General features: G+C 36.4%; 1 protein-coding gene and 1 long non-coding RNA gene across 4 annotated transcripts; one reads left to right on the top strand and one right to left on the bottom strand.

Annotated features, from left to right (window-relative positions):
* Positions 1-82: 82 nt before the first annotated feature.
* Positions 83-19,538, bottom strand: LOC130718898 (pectin acetylesterase 10-like). 2 transcript variants are annotated; one of them, XM_057569543.1, is made up of 12 exons: positions 19,131-19,538; positions 18,133-18,215; positions 17,853-17,982; positions 17,639-17,712; positions 16,854-16,940; positions 16,607-16,731; positions 16,447-16,507; positions 2,039-2,113; positions 1,885-1,962; positions 1,234-1,339; positions 909-1,054; positions 83-379 (listed from the first exon to the last, which is right to left on the bottom strand). In XM_057569543.1, exons 1-12 carry the CDS (start codon positions 19,312-19,314, stop codon positions 272-274), a joined length of 1,257 nt encoding a protein of 418 aa, XP_057425526.1. In that variant the 5' UTR covers positions 19,315-19,538; the 3' UTR covers positions 83-271. The 2 variants fall into 2 exon arrangements, with proteins under 2 accessions (XP_057425526.1, XP_057425527.1); XM_057569544.1 differs by having other exon boundaries at positions 2,039-2,092; positions 19,131-19,537.
* On the top strand, positions 2,120-14,785 carry LOC130718900 (uncharacterized). 2 transcript variants are annotated; one of them, XR_009012881.1, is made up of 6 exons: positions 2,120-2,542; positions 2,711-2,780; positions 8,125-8,194; positions 9,052-13,369; positions 13,538-13,607; positions 14,465-14,785. It is a non-coding gene; the product is annotated as an uncharacterized LOC130718900 (long non-coding RNA). The 2 variants fall into 2 exon arrangements; XR_009012882.1 differs by lacking the exons at positions 2,120-2,542; positions 2,711-2,780 and adding an exon at positions 4,012-7,956.
* Positions 19,539-19,756: the final 218 nt, after the last annotated feature.

Here is a 19,756-nt window from a genome sequence, read left to right as displayed (position 1 = left end):
ACATTAACATTAGAATCATCCAGAGTATATTCTAATTATGCAGAAAAAAAAAGAATTTGTAGCAAGTAGCTATCCACATTAATTTATCATCTTAATTGAATGTTTCTATATTCGATTATACTAATTTAGATGATAGATGATCAATTACATGATCCTCAGCCAAGAATGGTCTTCCATAACAATTAATGAATGCCAAATACACAAATTGCAATTACAAGGATGAACGTGTAAATGCCATATTTTACCATATCAAGTGACAACAAAATTTGACTCAATTAAAGACCAGATTATGGCAATTGTTGCCACAGGGGTAAGCACAGTCAATAGATTTGACAGCTTCTCGATCGAAATACCAGTCTCCAACAGCAATAGCAATTGGCTGCAAAATAAAACATTGTTATTATCTAAGAGCAATGATCATAAAGCAGAACAAGTGAATATTTCAACAAAGGCATTCATGTCATTCATGTTGGAGTTGGACTAATAAAACTTTTATATTCAAAAGAAAACAAATCAGTTTTTTAATAGTTCTTCCCCTTCTCATGAAAAAGAGTTGGACTTCAATTTTTGTTGGTCTCTGGCTCTGTTGTTCACAGCATTCTAGATGCTTCACTTTTATCTTGGACAAAGAAAAAAGTAGCTATTTTTCAAACTATATCCACTACCCCAACTGAAAGAAAAAGAGAGGAGTCTAAGTGCATGTTTGGAAACCCTTCTACAATTGATTTTGATGACAAAATCAATTATGTGAAGAAGCTTATGAGTAGCTTTTGGGTGTCATTGATTTCGAGGAAATAGAAACTAATCCAAACATTCTATTAAGGATATAACGGACTACCATTAGCCCGCATAATTTCTTAAATCCAACTGCACCGTCTTAAGACAACATAAATCTAAATTGAGCATACCTTGTCCCCTATAAGGGGAGAGTCATCCGCAAACCATGTCTCCTGTCTCTCAGACTGGCAATGAGAAAAACAAGAATTTATGAAAAGTCCACTTTCAGATGAATTTGAGAAGTTTTTCACGTCATCTAGCATTTGATTTCTGAAGTCTGCTTCATAGAAGAGATATAATATGTTACAAGGAAATCAGATAACTGCTATTACACATCATTTTCTGTGTATGATTCACATTAGTTGATATATCATTCATTATAGGAAAATCACAAAGTCTTGGGATATGTACATAAATTTCTGTGCATAATTCACACTAGTAGAGATTGATAAACACCTTGAAGGAACTGAATTTGAGATGAGTTACAATTTGCATGGTTTGATCTGCAGTCACTCCAAAAGCCAAGGGGGTCAGCAGATGGTGGGGCTAAACTGGCTAGGACCTGATGCAAACATGGTCCACATCATAAGAAAATTAATAATGATAACCAGGTTGAAGTACCTCTTAGAATTAATATGTCATGAAGGGGTCAACATCAATGTTCGTAGTCATAGTAATTATTGTTCCTGGTTTGACTGTTGGGCCCAGGTCTTTTAATTGGGGGTGGGTGAAAGTCTCAGGCAAAGAAAAAAGAGGGTGAAAGAATAACCATGGGAATCATTTGATAAAAGGAGATTGATTTGTAGACATCCGCATAGAGCGGACATCTAACAGACACCCCGAGTTAGAAGAGAGAGAGAAATTATTGATATGATATATGTAAAAAGAGAGATAGAGAAAATAAAGGTGTATGTTGGGTGTCTGCACTGTTCATATGTTCAAGTATCATTACTGTTGAGGAAAAAGACAATCTCAGACAACAAATTAGTCAAGGTAGAACTCATGGTGTCCATGTGATGGAACTTAGAAGGAAAAACTAAGATAATTAGCATATAATCAAGCACCTCATTAACATAATACAGGAAACAATGTATTAATTCATTTTACCTGCCATGCATCATATGCAGCATTGAGTAGAAACAATGGTGTCTCAAGATGTTGGACAATGTTTTGAGGAAAGAAGCACTGAAGAAAAGAGATAGCATATTTAAAATCTGAATGTACAGTTACTTCAAGCTATGAATAGCAGTATAAGGATTACCGAAGTTGCGTCCTGTTGGTTGAGACAACTCTTAGGCAGATTTTTTTGAACTTCCTGCAATTTCAAAACAGCCCACTGAAACGCACCGTTTTAATGGTAACTAGGAAAGGTTAAAAAAAAACTAGATAATAATGTTAATAAACAAATAGGAAAAAAAAAAACAAATAATAACCTAGCCTACCTTTAAACCCGCGTAGCCCCCCCACCTTGATTACCAATTCAAAGAAGAAAAAAATAAAACCGTAACCCTCCCTCTCCATCACGTCAGTTCTCTCTTTCTCTTTGCAATGGAAACCTAGCGCCCCTGCCTCCATCTTTTCTCTTCTTCAGTGTTCTCTTTGTCACCAAATCCCACCATATTGAATACACATTCATATTGGAAAGCATTCATATTGGAAAGCCTTGGCATTCACGTGGGAGACCTCTTGGGATAGTATTTGGAAACCAGAGTTTGTCGAGAGGAGTACTTAGTCCTTCAAATTGCATACTTTAATTTTACTTAAGGTATATTCTAAATCCCACGAATTTGGAGATTAGCATTGTACTGTATGTTAGATAAATGCTTGATTATTTAGGGCTTTGGGTGTACAATTGAGGTTTTCGTAGTTGCTCACGGGTAGTACGACATAAGATTATAGTTGTTGAAGGTTGAAAATTAATTTTGGTGTTCAGATTTGCCGGGTGAAGATTCATTGGGTTGTCGCGAAATTGCTGAGGACGGTCTGGTTGGCTCGTTGTAGCTGTGAGTGGTTTTCAACTGCTATGACATATTTTTAACAGTCTTATAACTGATTTAATTACTTTATTATATTGTCTATTTATCTAAATTGGGGAAACATGTTTTTATATGTTTGATTATCATTCTTGAACTCTGAAAGCTGATTTTATGAAGTTTATTTGATTCTGATAATGAACTGACATGAGAAAGTAATTTATATTGCTTTGATTTTGGAAATTATGTGAAACTGAGATTGTGAACTTGGAAAGTTGATTATGAGACTTTTGACGAGACTTGAACTGGTTTGAGAAAACGGTTTTGGGGATCCTTGATAGAACCCTGTAGCCGTTAACGGAGGTAACGGCCTAGGTGCACCTAGCTAGTTTGATTCCGGGAGGAGAGGGCTATCCGTTAGATGGAGCCGCCAGTGCACGGAAAGGGCTATCAACGAGATGTAGCTTCCCCCGATGATATGATACGATGTGACATGTGATACGAGAGAGGAAAGGGCTATCCGTTAGATGGAGCCGCCCCTATCAGATAGGCCATCCCTTAGGAGGAGAGGGCTATCAACGAGATGGAGCCGCCTCACGGTTCTACATGTGTGACCCTATTAAATTATATTCTGATTTTGAAATGTTTTCATATGATTGACATGATTTTTATTCAGTTTCATTGAAATGGTTATTTATAAACTTGACAGTTTGATCATCTCTTATTTAAAATGATTCTTATTAACTTTGTTAATATTATATATATTACACACTCTGAACTGACATTGAAAAACTCGTGCTTCATATGTTTCCCCTTCCTGTTCATGGTGGTTGTTAAATCCTCACTAAGTCTTTGTGACTTACCCCATTCCTTATTTCCCTCCACAGATTTTCAGGCAACTGAGTAGCAGACTGTTGCCAGATTCAAATCATTCGACTTGTTTCCTTGGGCCGGTTGTCACATTGGTGTCTTTTATTTAATCTTGGTTATCTGCAGCTATAGGGAGTCCTAGGTGGATTTAGATTTGGGATTGTGACTTTTTATTTTATTTTAAGAGTTGGCACTTGAGTGCTCGAGTTGATTTTATATTTTACCTGAAATACTGATTATGGGAGAGCTTATTGGCAGATTTTATCATTTTGTAACTATTGAAATTACAAATGAGATTCTGGTGTTTTTATAAATTAAGTGTACAAGGTTATGTTGAATAAATTGTTTGGAAAATGATTCTGTGAGGATGAGGCTTGCCAGACTAGGGTGGTAGTCTGTGCGCCGGTCACGACTTAGGTTTTCGGGTCGTGACAAAGTTGGTATCAGAGCTTTGGCTGTAGGTCCTATTAGCTGCAGACATGAGGTAGTGATAGAATCTTTTTAGTAAATTGTGAACCGCGACACCATTTACTTTAAAGATGCTATTAACACCTCATGAGAGTCCTAAAGTTGTTTTCAAGTGTGATTTGAGTTCGCTCCTCATTCACTGTATTCCGAGTCATGTCATTTATTCCATGAATATTCTTTGTTTAGTGAGGATGTCACCTAAATTAGGATTTTTATCATAAGATGAGTTAACTTATTAGGACCCTCTTTTAGGAGGCCGTGGTCGGCGTTGTGGTTTAGGCCAAGGACCATTGCCTGTAGGCGCTAGTTGTTTGCTGTTGTAGCCCATATTAACGTGCTTATATTGAGGTTATGAAATTCAGGGATGTTAGAGCTTACGGTTGGTACAAAGGAATTTTAACATGATTTGAAATAACGTGTTGGAGTGGTTGTTGGACAGCAACAAGGGAGCCCACATGAGAAAAAATTTACGAGCGTCAGCTAGAGGTTAGATAGAGGAAAGTAACAAGAAGTAAGTGCCACTGGACAGATTGAGGTCATATTAACTGGTCACATACAACTTAAATCTCCTAATTTTCTAGTACTAGTGCAAGGCCGAATCTATAAAGGTTTAGTAATGCTTTGGAGAAGCTATAGAGAGCATTTAGATGCTCACCCTTAAGGGCGGTAAAGTTAACATCATTCAGTTGGAGGATTGTAGCACATGATTGATCTAATGACTTTATGGTACGTGAGCGATTGGATCGCCTCTGATAACGTGGATGAATTTCCTAGAAACTCATAAATCGTTTACTTCTAAATTGTTAGATATGACTTGGCTTATAAGTTTGAACTGCTGGAGAAAATTGATAATAATTACTCTCTAGAGTAATCATAGTATATAATCTTAAAGCTTTATGTAGAGTCATAGACTAGATTTAAGGGGCCCTTACGATCCACTTTTCCTCAAATGCATTTTTGCATGAGATCTACACCTTATTTTGCTTGTCAAAAGATCATAATGTAGCTTTCTTTGGAGATAGAGAGGTGTAATAGTAGTGCAGTCAGACAAGTCATATTGTGGAGGATTGTCTAGTGGTGGTTGTGCAACTTCCTTTGGTCATGAGTAAGTGTTAGTAGAAGCAGATTTGGCATCTTCTTTAACCCCTACAACACTTGTAGACAAGCTATGAGTTCTTTTCGCCGAGGTCGTGCAGTATCTAAAAATAATGGTAAATGAAACAGTAGTCGATGTTAACGACATGTAAGGAGAGTTGAGCTCGAGTCTTTATTTTGACCCATCAAGATGTTTAGGCAACCAAGGAAGTGGCAGTAAGTATACTCCCTATATGATATTGAGATGATTATGTTTTGCTTAGTGCTAAAGATATATACTCTTTTATCATTGTTGTCAGCTTAGTGAATTATCTTCTTTCATGAATAAGATGTTGGTCATTGCTGAACCTCTTGGAGAGTATTTGATAGTTGAGTTTGTGAACCATTATTTTTAAGGTATCCACTGGAGATCGATTGAGAGTTGTTGATAGTCGTTACAGCTTAAGACATAATTGATTTTAATGTGATCTTTGGATATAGATTGGATAATCTTTTGTCAATGATACTTTGGACTGTCATAAATAGGGTAGTGAGATTTAAAGTACAGCGAGAGTAATTTTTCTCATTTCCGGGAGAGTGAAGTTGGACACCTCATAATCCAGTTTCAGCATTAAAAGTTAACAAGTTACTACTGAAGAGTTGTAGGTGACAATTGATTTTGGTAAGAGATACTCAATTAGCGAAATTGAAACTAGAAGAGATTTTTGTAGTGTGTTTTGCAGAATGTATTCCTTAGAGAATTTTCGGGTGTACCTTGCAATAAAGGGATTGAGTTTTCCATATAGTTAGTTTCTAAACCAGATTTACTGTGAAGAAGAGAGTCAAGACTATGTAGTTATGTGTAGATTACAAGCAAATGGAGAATATGATGGTATAAAAAAAAAGACTTAGTGATCTAGGTACCATAAATGGAATATTAAGAAAGAGAATTTCGAAGACCACCTACAAAACATGTTATGACTGTAATGGGTTGTTAGTCATGCCTTTAGACTTAGTGATGCCAACGCTGTTTTAAGAATTCAATGAACCGCATCTTTAAGTCATTCTTTTAGCACTTTGTGATTGTGTTTATTGAAGGTATTCTTGTTCGTTCTGAGGATAAAGAAGAGCACTATAAGCTTGCTAATAGAAGGGTTATGTTTGGGATTGTCCATCCCGAAGGATTGTCGACTTTTGTGCAGATTCATTTTAATTTGGTTGGTGATTGGGTTGATGATGTTAAACATGATCAAGGTCGAGATTCATAGGTGGTGAAGATGGTAGAGGAATTTTGAAGTGAAAAGGTTCCACATTTTCGGTAGAATCTGATGACATTTTATGACTTGAATGATAGTTGTGTGTGCCTAATACAATAGTTTGGGAAGGAAAATATGAGAGGATTTCTATCATTATTTTTAAACCATACATTTTGGTTCTAGTAAAATGTATCAAGATGTGAAGGAATTTTATTAGTGGGAAGAGATGAAGAAAGACATAGTGGCTTTTGTTTCCAAATGTTTAGTATGACGTGGATTGAAGGAAAATCACTAAGATCTAGAAGAGCTAGATCAATTTTTCGAGATATCACTATGGAAGTTGGAAAGTATTGTGGTGAATCTGGTGACAAGTTTTCTTAGGATCAAAGGTTAGGATTCTGTTTAGGTAATCATGGACCGGTTGACTAAGTTTGCATACTTTTTACAAGTGAACACTACTTAAACCGCAACTCAATATGCTATGTTTTATTCGGAAGAGATTATTTATTTGCATAGTGTACCCTTAGTTGTGAATTTATATTGAGGGGCTCAATTCATTGCACAATTTTGGAGGTGTTTTGTTTAGGTTTGCTTGAGGACTCACTTGAACTTAGTACTGTTTTTATACTCAAGCTATTGCTTAGACAAGTATGAGGGGGACTATTAAGAGCTTGGAGGATATGCTTGGAGTTTATGTTGTAGAACAAAGAGGGAGTTCAGATCAGAAGTTGTCCTTGTTGGAATTTGCTTATAATAACAATTGTTAGTCTAGCAATTGGATTACACTACTTGAGGTCTGGTATGGTCAGTGATGCAGGTCACCAAATAGGTTAATTTGAAATTTGACAAGCTAAACTTGTAGGCATGAAACTTTTGCAGGATGTATAATTAGATGAACATTTATCTTATGGAACATCCAGTAGCCATGGTTGACATGAGGGTGAAATGTAAGCATTCTAAGAGAATTGATTCAATGAAAGTTCTTTGGTGAGGACCACCTGGTGAAGAGAAGTCTTGGGAACGTGGAGTAATAGTGTCTCTCGCTATTAGAAACATAAAGTTAGCTAAATCTATAAAATTCGAGGACGAATTTTTATAAGGGGGGAAGATTGAAACGCACCGTTTTAATGGTAACTAGGAAAGGTTAAAAAAAAACTAGATAATAATGTTAATAAACAAATAGGAAAAAAAAAAACAAATAATAACCTAGCCTACCTTTAAACCCGCGTAGCCCCCCCACCTTGATTACCAATTCAAAGAAGAAAAAAATAAAACCGTAACCCTCCCTCTCCATCACGTCAGTTCTCTCTTTCTCTTTGCAATGGAAACCTAGCGCCCCTGCCTCCATCTTTTCTCTTCTTCAGTGTTCTCTTTGTCACCAAATCCCACCATATTGAATACACATTCATATTGGAAAGCATTCATATTGGAAAGCCTTGGCATTCACGTGGGAGACCTCTTGGGATAGTATTTGGAAACCAGAGTTTGTCGAGAGGAGTACTTGGTCCTTCAAATTGCATACTTTAATTTTACTTAAGGTATATTCTAAATCCCACGAATTTGGAGATTAGCATTGTACTGTATGTTAGATAAATGCTTGATTATTTAGGGCTTTGGGTGTACAATTGAGGTTTTCGTAGTTGCTCACGGGTAGTACGACATAAGATTATAGTTGCTGAAGGTTGAAAATTAATTTTGGTGTTCAGATTTGCCGGGTGAAGATTCATTGGGTTGTCGCGAAATTGCTGAGGACGGTCTGGTTGGCTCGTTGTAGCTGTGAGTGGTTTTCAACTGCTATGACATATTTTTAACAGTCTTATAACTGATTTAATTACTTTATTATATTGTCTATTTATCTAAATTGGGGAAACATGTTTTTATATGTTTGATTATCATTCTTGAACTCTGAAAGCTGATTTTATGAAGTTTATTTGATTCTGATAATGAACTGACATGAGAAAGTAATTTATATTGCTTTGATTTTGGAAATTATGTGAAACTGAGATTGTGAACTTGGAAAGTTGATTATGAGACTTTTGACGAGACTTGAACTGGTTTGAGAAAACGGTTTTGGGGATCCTTGATAGAACCCTGTAGCCGTTAACGGAGGTAACGGCCTAGGTGCACCTAGCTAGTTTGATTCCGGGAGGAGAGGGCTATCCGTTAGATGGAGCCGCCAGTGCACGGAAAGGGCTATCAACGAGATGTAGCTTCCCCCGATGATATGATACGATGTGACATGTGATACGAGAGAGGAAAGGGCTATCCGTTAGATGGAGCCGCCCCTATCGGATAGGCCATCCCTTAGGAGGAGAGGGCTATCAACGAGATGGAGCCGCCTCACGGTTCTACATGTGTGACCCTATTAAATTATATTCTGATTTTGAAATGTTTTCATATGATTGACATGATTTTTATTCAGTTTCATTGAAATGGTTATTTATAAACTTGACAGTTTGATCATCTCTTATTTAAAATGATTCTTATTAACTTTGTTAATATTATATATATTACACACTCTGAACTGACATTGAAAAACTCGTGCTTCATATGTTTCCCCTTCCTGTTCATGGTGGTTGTTAAATCCTCACTAAGTCTTTGTGACTTACCCCATTCCTTATTTCCCTCCACAGATTTTCAGGCAACTGAGTAGCAGACTGTTGCCAGATTCAAATCATTCGACTTGTTTCCTTGGGCCGGTTGTCACATTGGTGTCTTTTATTTAATCTTGGTTATCTGCAGCTATAGGGAGTCCTAGGTGGATTTAGATTTGGGATTGTGACTTTTTATTTTATTTTAAGAGTTGGCACTTGAGTGCTCGAGTTGATTTTATATTTTACCTGAAATACTGATTATGGGAGAGCTTATTGGCAGATTTTATCATTTTGTAACTATTGAAATTACAAATGAGATTCTGGTGTTTTTATAAATTAAGTGTACAAGGTTATGTTGAATAAATTGTTTGGAAAATGATTCTGTGAGGATGAGGCTTGCCAGACTAGGGTAGTAGTCTGTGCGCCGGTCACGGCTTAGGTTTTCGGGTCGTGACAAAGTTGGTATCAGAGCTTTGGCTGTAGGTCCTATTAGCTGCAGACATGAGGTAGTGATAGAATCTTTTTAGTAAATTGTGAACCGCGACACCATTTACTTTAAAGATGCTATTAACACCTCATGAGAGTCCTAAAGTTGTTTTCAAGTGTGATTTGAGTTCGCTCCTCATTCACTGTATTCCGAGTCATGTCATTTATTCCATGAATATTCTTTGTTTAGTGAGGATGTCACCTAAATTAGGATTTTTATCATAAGATGAGTTAACTTATTAGGACCCTCTTTTAGGAGGCCGTGGTCGGCGTTGTGGTTTAGGCCAAGGACCATTGCCTGTAGGCGCTAGTTGTTTGCTGTTGTAGCCCATATTAACGTGCTTATATTGAGGTTATGAAATTCAGGGATGTTAGAGCTTACGGTTGGTACAAAGGAATTTTAACATGATTTGAAATAACGTGTTGGAGTGGTTGTTGGACAGCAACAAGGGAGCCCACATGAGAAAAAATTTACGAGCGTCAGCTAGAGGTTAGATAGAGGAAAGTAACAAGAAGTAAGTGCCACTGGACAGATTGAGGTCATATTAACTGGTCACATACAACTTAAATCTCCTAATTTTCTAGTACTAGTGCAAGGCCGAATCTATAAAGGTTTAGTAATGCTTTGGAGAAGCTATAGAGAGCATTTAGATGCTCACCCTTAAGGGCGGTAAAGTTAACATCATTCAGTTGGAGGATTGTAGCACATGATTGATCTAATGACTTTATGGTACGTGAGCGATTGGATCGCCTCTGATAACGTGGATGAATTTCCTAGAAACTCATAAATCGTTTACTTCTAAATTGTTAGATATGACTTGGCTTATAAGTTTGAACTGCTGGAGAAAATTGATAATAATTACTCTCTAGAGTAATCATAGTATATAATCTTAAAGCTTTATGTAGAGTCATAGACTAGATTTAAGGGGCCCTTACGATCCACTTTTCCTCAAATGCATTTTTGCATGAGATCTACACCTTATTTTGCTTGTCAAAAGATCATAATGTAGCTTTCTTTGGAGATAGAGAGGTGTAATAGTAGTGCAGTCAGACAAGTCATATTGTGGAGGATTGTCTAGTGGTGGTTGTGCAACTTCCTTTGGTCATGAGTAAGTGTTAGTAGAAGCAGATTTGGCATCTTCTTTAACCCCTACAACACTTGTAGACAAGCTATGAGTTCTTTTCGCCGAGGTCGTGCAGTATCTAAAAATAATGGTAAATGAAACAGTAGTCGATGTTAACGACATGTAAGGAGAGTTGAGCTCGAGTCTTTATTTTGACCCATCAAGATGTTTAGGCAACCAAGGAAGTGGCAGTAAGTATACTCCCTATATGATATTGAGATGATTATGTTTTGCTTAGTGCTAAAGATATATACTCTTTTATCATTGTTGTCAGCTTAGTGAATTATCTTCTTTCATGAATAAGATGTTGGTCATTGCTGAACCTCTTGGAGAGTATTTGATAGTTGAGTTTGTGAACCATTATTTTTAAGGTATCCACTGGAGATCGATTGAGAGTTGTTGATAGTCGTTACAGCTTAAGACATAATTGATTTTAATGTGATCTTTGGATATAGATTGGATAATCTTTTGTCAATGATACTTTGGACTGTCATAAATAGGGTAGTGAGATTTAAAGTACAGCGAGAGTAATTTTTCTCATTTCCGGGAGAGTGAAGTTGGACACCTCATAATCCAGTTTCAGCATTAAAAGTTAACAAGTTACTACTGAAGAGTTGTAGGTGACAATTGATTTTGGTAAGAGATACTCAATTAGCGAAATTGAAACTAGAAGAGATTTTTGTAGTGTGTTTTGCAGAATGTATTCCTTAGAGAATTTTCGGGTGTACCTTGCAATAAAGGGATTGAGTTTTCCATATAGTTAGTTTCTAAACCAGATTTACTGTGAAGAAGAGAGTCAAGACTATGTAGTTATGTGTAGATTACAAGCAAATGGAGAATATGATGGTATAAAAAAAAAGACTTAGTGATCTAGGTACCATAAATGGAATATTAAGAAAGAGAATTTCGAAGACCACCTACAAAACATGTTATGACTGTAATGGGTTGTTAGTCATGCCTTTAGACTTAGTGATGCCAACGCTGTTTTAAGAATTCAATGAACCGCATCTTTAAGTCATTCTTTTAGCACTTTGTGATTGTGTTTATTGAAGGTATTCTTGTTCGTTCTGAGGATAAAGAAGAGCACTATAAGCTTGCTAATAGAAGGGTTATGTTTGGGATTGTCCATCCCGAAGGATTGTCGACTTTTGTGCAGATTCATTTTAATTTGGTTGGTGATTGGGTTGATGATGTTAAACATGATCAAGGTCGAGATTCATAGGTGGTGAAGATGGTAGAGGAATTTTGAAGTGAAAAGGTTCCACATTTTCGGTAGAATCTGATGACATTTTATGACTTGAATGATAGTTGTGTGTGCCTAATACAATAGTTTGGGAAGGAAAATATGAGAGGATTTCTATCATTATTTTTAAACCATACATTTTGGTTCTAGTAAAATGTATCAAGATGTGAAGGAATTTTATTAGTGGGAAGAGATGAAGAAAGACATAGTGGCTTTTGTTTCCAAATGTTTAGTATGACGTGGATTGAAGGAAAATCACTAAGATCTAGAAGAGCTAGATCAATTTTTCGAGATATCACTATGGAAGTTGGAAAGTATTGTGGTGAATCTGGTGACAAGTTTTCTTAGGATCAAAGGTTAGGATTCTGTTTAGGTAATCATGGACCGGTTGACTAAGTTTGCATACTTTTTACAAGTGAACACTACTTAAACCGCAACTCAATATGCTATGTTTTATTCGGAAGAGATTATTTATTTGCATAGTGTACCCTTAGTTGTGAATTTATATTGAGGGGCTCAATTCATTGCACAATTTTGGAGGTGTTTTGTTTAGGTTTGCTTGAGGACTCACTTGAACTTAGTACTGTTTTTATACTCAAGCTATTGCTTAGACAAGTATGAGGGGGACTATTAAGAGCTTGGAGGATATGCTTGGAGTTTATGTTGTAGAACAAAGAGGGAGTTCAGATCAGAAGTTGTCCTTGTTGGAATTTGCTTATAATAACAATTGTTAGTCTAGCAATTGGATTACACTACTTGAGGTCTGGTATGGTCAGTGATGCAGGTCACCAAATAGGTTAATTTGAAATTTGACAAGCTAAACTTGTAGGCATGAAACTTTTGCAGGATGTATAATTAGATGAACATTTATCTTATGGAACATCCAGTAGCCATGGTTGACATGAGGGTGAAATGTAAGCATTCTAAGAGAATTGATTCAATGAAAGTTCTTTGGTGAGGACCACCTGGTGAAGAGAAGTCTTGGGAACGTGGAGTAATAGTGTCTCTCGCTATTAGAAACATAAAGTTAGCTAAATCTATAAAATTCGAGGACGAATTTTTATAAGGGGGGAAGATTGAAACGCACCGTTTTAATGGTAACTAGGAAAGGTTAAAAAAAAACTAGATAATAATGTTAATAAACAAATAGGAAAAAAAAAACAAATAATAACCTAGCCTACCTTTAAACCCGCGTAGCCCCCCCACCTTGATTACCAATTCAAAGAAGAAAAAAATAAAACCGTAACCCTCCCTCTCCATCACGTCAGTTCTCTCTTTCTCTTTGCAATGGAAACCTAGCGCCCCTGCCTCCATCTTTTCTCTTCTTCAGTGTTCTCTTTGTCACCAAATCCCACCATATTGAATACACATTCATATTGGAAAGCATTCATATTGGAAAGCCTTGGCATTCACGTGGGAGACCTCTTGGGATAGTATTTGGAAACCAGAGTTTGTCGAGAGGAGTACTTAGTCCTTCAAATTGCATACTTTAATTTTACTTAAGGTATATTCTAAATCCCACGAATTTGGAGATTAGCATTGTACTGTATGTTAGATAAATGCTTGATTATTTAGGGCTTTGGGTGTACAATTGAGGTTTTCGTAGTTGCTCACGGGTAGTACGACATAAGATTATAGTTGCTGAAGGTTGAAAATTAATTTTGGTGTTCAGATTTGCCGGGTGAAGATTCATTGGGTTGTCGCGAAATTGCTGAGGACGGTCTGGTTGGCTCGTTGTAGCTGTGAGTGGTTTTCAACTGCTATGACATATTTTTAACAGTCTTATAACTGATTTAATTACTTTATTATATTGTCTATTTATCTAAATTGGGGAAACATGTTTTTATATGTTTGATTATCATTCTTGAACTCTGAAAGCTGATTTTATGAAGTTTATTTGATTCTGATTATGAACTGACATGAGAAAGTAATTTATATTGTTTTGATTTTGGAAATTATGTGAAACTGAGATTGTGAACTTGGAAAGTTGATTATGAGACTTTTGACGAGACTTGAACTGGTTTGAGAAAACGGTTTTGGGGATCCTTGATAGAACCCTGTAGCCGTTAACGGAGGTAACGGCCTAGGTGCACCTAGCTAGTTTGATTCCGGGAGGAGAGGGCTATCCGTTAGATGGAGCCGCCAGTGCACGGAAAGGGCTATCAACGAGATGTAGCTTCCCCCGATGATATGATACGATGTGACATGTGATACGAGAGAGGAAATGGCTATCCGTTAGATGGAGCCGCCCCTATCGGATAGGCCATCCCTTAGGAGGAGAGGGCTATCAACGAGATGGAGCCGCCTCACGGTTCTACATGTGTGACCCTATTAAATTATATTCTGATTTTGAAATGTTTTCATATGATTGACATGATTTTTATTCAGTTTCATTGAAATGGTTATTTATAAACTTGACAGTTTGATCATCTCTTATTTAAAATGATTCTTATTAACTTTGTTAATATTATATATATTACACACTCTGAACTGACATTGAAAAACTCGTGCTTCATATGTTTCCCCTTCCTGTTCATGGTGGTTGTTAAATCCTCACTAAGTCTTTGTGACTTACCCCATTCCTTATTTCCCTCCACAGATTTTCAGGCAACTGAGTAGCAGACTGTTGCCAGATTCAGATCATTCGACTTGTTTCCTTGGGCCGGTTGTCACATTGGTGTCTTTTATTTAATCTTGGTTATCTGCAGCTATAGGGAGTCCTAGGTGGATTTAGATTTGGGATTGTGACTTTTTATTTTATTTTAAGAGTTGGCACTTGAGTGCTCGAGTTGATTTTATATTTTACCTGAAATACTGGTTATGGGAGAGCTTATTGGCAGATTTTATCATTTTGTAACTATTGAAATTACAAATGAGATTCTGGTGTTTTTATAAATTAAGTGTACAAGGTTATGTTGAATAAATTGTTTGGAAAATGATTCTGTGAGGATGAGGCTTGCCAGACTAGGGTGGTAGTCTGTGCGCCGGTCACGGCTTAGGTTTTCGGGTCGTGACACCCACATGACATCTTTGTACTGGTTTTCTTAACCTTAGATCAAACAAGGAAAACAATTTATTGCTAAGGTTGAGTTAGAGACACAGAATGTACATGTGCCTTCACTTGGTTTTTACTTTTTAGGACGATTAGTCTTTGACAATTGACATAGTATCAAACTTAATAGGCTTAATACATCAGAAGGCCCCTGAATTTGTAAAGGGAATCAGTTCCAGAGCCTGGAAAATTTTCGCATCAAATTGGGTCCCTAACAAATTTTTTTTAATTCAATTAAGGTCAAATGCGTGTCTGATGCTGATGTGTCTAAATTTTAACAGACATGGCATTTCCGCGTGGCTTTTATAATTATTTTTAAAAACCAATAATTATTATTCCTTTATTATTAATTCCAAGTCATTAAAAAAAACTTAATCTAACCTGAAAAAACCTAACTTAATTTGAAAACATAATCAAACCCTCTCCTCCTTCCTCTCTTCACTATCTTCTTCCAAACACGGCCGACCTTCCTCTTCCTCCAACCAGCCGCCACCTTCTAACTGATCCCTGGCGAGATGGTGGTGCGATGGAGGTCTCAACGGCGCGGCGAGATGGCAAGGCTCACGGTAGTGCGTTGGTTGCAACAGTGAGGAGCGACGGCGCGTGGAAGAGGAGGACGGCAGAAGGGAAGGTCAGGTTAGCTTGGGTTTGATTGGAACATGGTTGGCTTTGTGGTGATTGAGAAGAGGTTTCTTTCTTCTTCGTCTCTTTCTGGTTTTGATTTAGGGAGATTTGTTTGCTTGAAGATTCAGTGACAGGGGAAGTGGGTGTTGTTCTGATTTAGGAGCTTGAGGTTCTGGGTCCAGTTAGCTATGCAGTGGTTGTGATTGAAGGCTTGGGTTTGAAGGGAATGGATTTTTGTGGTTTTAATTTCTTTGATGGTGGTTCTATCTTCTTCCATTGTACTAGCTTCTCTGCAAATGATAGTGCTTCTCTGCACTGGTAATTACACATCTTGTTGTGGTTATGAAGCTGTCTTTTACCTGTTGTGGTTCAAATTGGGGCTGAAGATCACTTAGGAGGGTTCAATTTGGGGCTGAATTGTTATTATTAGATTAGGAATTTGTTATTATTAGATTAGGTTATTATTTAGTTAAGGGTTATTAGATTAGGGATTTTATTAAGTTTTTTATTTTTTTTCTGCTTAAATAAATGAGTTGGAATTAAAAAAATAAAGTATTATAATTTTTTAATTAAAAAATAATTATAAAAGCCACGTGTAATTGATGACTAGGACAAAATTGAGGTTTGACAGCATTTGGCCTTAATTGAATTAAAAAAAATTTGTTAGGGACTCAATTTGATGCGAAAATTTTCCAGGCCCTGGAACTGATTCCCTTTACAAATTCAGGGGCCTTCTGATGTATTAAGCCAACTTAATATGACTAAATGGTCAATAGTTTGTTCGTTGCTAATCCCATCATTGATAATTAAATTGAATTTTGTCTAAAGATAAGTATAACAATTTTACTTTATTGATGCTATATTCTACTCAAGTTTTGTTACCACATAACTACATTAAATGCTACCTGTAGCTGAACTACTCCTTCAAACAGACTCCTCAACGTGCGTCCACCAGATACATCAGCTCTACATGATTGAACAAATCATCAGTTATATTTAAGTTTCTAGTCAAGGGAACAAGCTAGAAGAAGTGATATAAATTATGAAGAACAATGTAAAACTTACGCATCAATAAAAAACCCTGCATCACTCAAACATTTTACTTTGGTAGAATTTGGAAACAAGCTCTGGAACTCATCACAATGAATTATGGATGCCAAACCACCCGCTGAGCATCCAGAGAGAAGGGCCTAATATATACATTTATTTATTAGCATCCTTTGGACATTTGTTTTGAAAATTAAAGATTAAACATTGATTTATTTATGAGCATCCATATTAAATTTTAACGATATAAAGGGACATAGGAAACCTGGTTGGCTTCCTGCATTCCTTTGGACATTAATTCCTCAACTGCAGCTAGCCAGATTTTTTGTCCTCGAAATTGAAGTTCTGCTGACTGAAAAAAAATAAGAATCACATTAGCTTTCTGCAACCATAAATTCGAAAATAATCAGTGTTTCCATGACTATTAACTTACCACCACTAAAGGTTATACAAGAGAAATTAGTTCATTAGAAAAAACATGTCATTCACACCAGCAAAGATTCACAAAAACGATTATATTTGTGGATTGTGTTTTAAACAGTTTAATGGGAGGTGTGTGTTGCAAACAAAGAACAACAACAACAACAACAAAATTCCCACTAAGTGAGGTTGGTAATATGAATAACTTGTCCATATTAAAGATATAAGCCAGTTTTACGTTGGATGTTGAATGTCTAACACAACCTTCCTCCTTTTCCCGGACTTAGGACCGGCCATGCAAGCAAGGGCGGAGTTGGAGGATTATGTTGCAATTTGAAAATTTATATAGCCTCTACTGTAAGCACCCCTATCTATCAACTTTGAGATGGAGCAATGCTAGTGCTATATTTTTTTTAGGGTTATGCTTCCTTTTTTGTGTGGTCATAAGTTTGTGGTACCGTACTGGTACTAGCTTTTCTATTAGAAACTATAGTGATTTTAGCATGTAGCTGCATTGTTGGACGTATCTGCAATAACTCAGCTTTCCATAGAAATGTGAATGGCTGCTAATAGGAATTATATAGGCAAAGGAAAAAAAAAATGTACACATGCTCTGAGCCTCTAACTGACCTCATTTTCACTATCTCCACTGAAGGATGCTCCATCACAGTACCTTAATTTAACTCTGTTCCAGTTATAGAAATCTGTGCATGGAAGATTATGTGCAGAAAAATGACAAAACACATACATGAGATGAGTGTACAAGTCGCAGCCTCCAATAGGGCAGAATTTAGTTGGACTTGGAGTAACAAAATGCATGCATGTGTAAGGTAAAGGGAAAGACCAGGGTTTTCTTCAGCTTTATTGCTCAATATTCCTGTGAATTGTATTTGATTTTCCATGTATTTAGAGGAACCTCGACGAGTCCTTTTTCTATAAACACAGTTTCTAACGGTGTCACACCATCCTCCTCCCTGCAGGTACTAAAATATCAACAACAGTAGCAAGACTAAAAGTTATCCTAAAAATCATCTCTATAGCATATCTTAATATAGCCAAGTGAGGCCTAGAACAATGGGTAAACTTTAGAAACTATAAAACCTTAGAAATGATTGATCACAGACCTCCAAATGAATAAGCCAGCTATTTGCACCAGATCCAAATCCACTGTCCAAATGGTAACCAGGCAATGTTCCATCTAAACAAACTGGCATTACAGGACAAAAACACAATTTAATTGACATATTTGACATCAACCAGTAAATTTATGCATTTGATAAAATCTTTACAACAAAATAGGTCCTGCTATCCATTATGAACAACTCAAACAAGCATACACATAATGATTTTCATCCTTCAAGCATATATAGTTCCATACATATGAAGCATATTGATCACATAGTAACCAATCAAACCAGTATCCATTGCAAGAGAGACAAGCAAGGGATAATAATAAGGCAATGAGATTTAGAATATTGATCACATAGTCCCACTATGGTATCCTACAAATGAGAGTTATTATAGGAAGTACTTAAATATAAAAACAATTGCGAAAAGAAAAGCAAGGAAATCTAGTAAATAATAAGGCAAACTAGGGACAAGGGTCTTAAATTTCAGAATAAGCCTAACTCTACCGCAAAATCTATCTGATGAGTAAGGATTATTCTACCCTTTATAATGCCTTATTTGGTCTTATCTCAGTTTCTCTAGTCAACGTGAGACCTTAACACGCCTTTCACGTCTAGGGCTAAATATCTAGAGCGTGTAATTTGCAAAATTGAACATTTACGGGTAGGTTCAATAAACAGATTTAGAATAAACTCTTGTACAATTTTAAAATTCGAGGTAGGCCTAAAAGGATCAGCTTTCAAATGTAGTGCATTCAGTTTTAAAATCAGAAACAAGAAATGGGTTAACTGCAAAATGCTGCATTTCATTAAAGGGCATACTGTGCATGGCTCATATCCTCAACACACAGGCTATACTTCAAAGAATGCAATGTCAAGTACTGAGTACTAATCACAGAGGAAATCAGAATGTAGTTTAAAGAAAGAAGAACATCACACAAAGAAGCCACTGACAAATTAAGTTATTTGAGTGGGAGAGTAAGAGAGAGACAGACCAGCTCCTTTAGAATCAGCTCCTTGAATAAGAGTGAGGTTAACCATAATAGGTTGTGGTGAGGAGAAAGGCTTTGCTGAGACAGCATCGTTTTCTAAGTCAGAAAGCACAGATCTTGAGGAGACAATCCCAGAAACTAAGCATGTAAAAACAAATGCAATCAAAAACAGCTTCATTGTCATCATGTTTGTGCCACTCTCCACTTCACTGCTATAACAACTACTTCACTGATTTAATCACACTCTTCACTTCAGTGGCAGTGTCTCTGTTGCCTTGTAAGTTAGAAGCATTGGTCGTTTTTCTCTTCTCTTGGGAGAAAATGAAGCCTATCCCTATCTTGTTGTAGCTGCCAAAAGCATAAGTCGAGAAACAGAGACAAGATCCTTGTGGACAATTGTTGTATGTTCTCTTTATTCATTATAATGTTTTCTTTTACTTTTTCATACAATCACGACATTATGTAATCGTGTAAACTAAGCAACATACTCATTATGAACTGAACTGATTCCTAGTGCTTTCTTTACTTTTGTCAATTTTCACTTTTATTAAACAGTTTATCACATCCATCAAAAATAAAAAACAGTTTATCACACAATTAACTTGAGCTTATTTGAAAAATTTAATAAA

Source organism: Lotus japonicus, chromosome 5 (genome assembly GCF_012489685.1).
Source record: "Lotus japonicus ecotype B-129 chromosome 5, LjGifu_v1.2".
NCBI classification, from domain to species: domain Eukaryota; kingdom Viridiplantae; phylum Streptophyta; class Magnoliopsida; order Fabales; family Fabaceae; genus Lotus; species Lotus japonicus.
Note: the sequence above shows the minus strand (reverse complement) of the source record. Positions and strands in the feature narration are given on the sequence as shown.

Bases quoted from the DNA above. Each gene is read 5' to 3' on its own strand.
- LOC130718898 (XM_057569543.1), bottom strand. From the start codon at position 19,314: ATGATGACAATGAAGCTGTTTTTGATTGCATTTGTTTTTACATGCTTA. The intron at 17,983-18,132 runs GTCTGTGATCAA...TAGTACCTGCAG, and splicing joins GCTGGCTTATTCATTTGGAG to GGAGGAGGATGGTGTGACAC. The intron at 2,114-16,446 runs GTAGCATTTAAT...GGTGCGTTTCAG, and splicing joins AAGGAGTAGTTCAGCTACAG to TGGGCTGTTTTGAAATTGCA.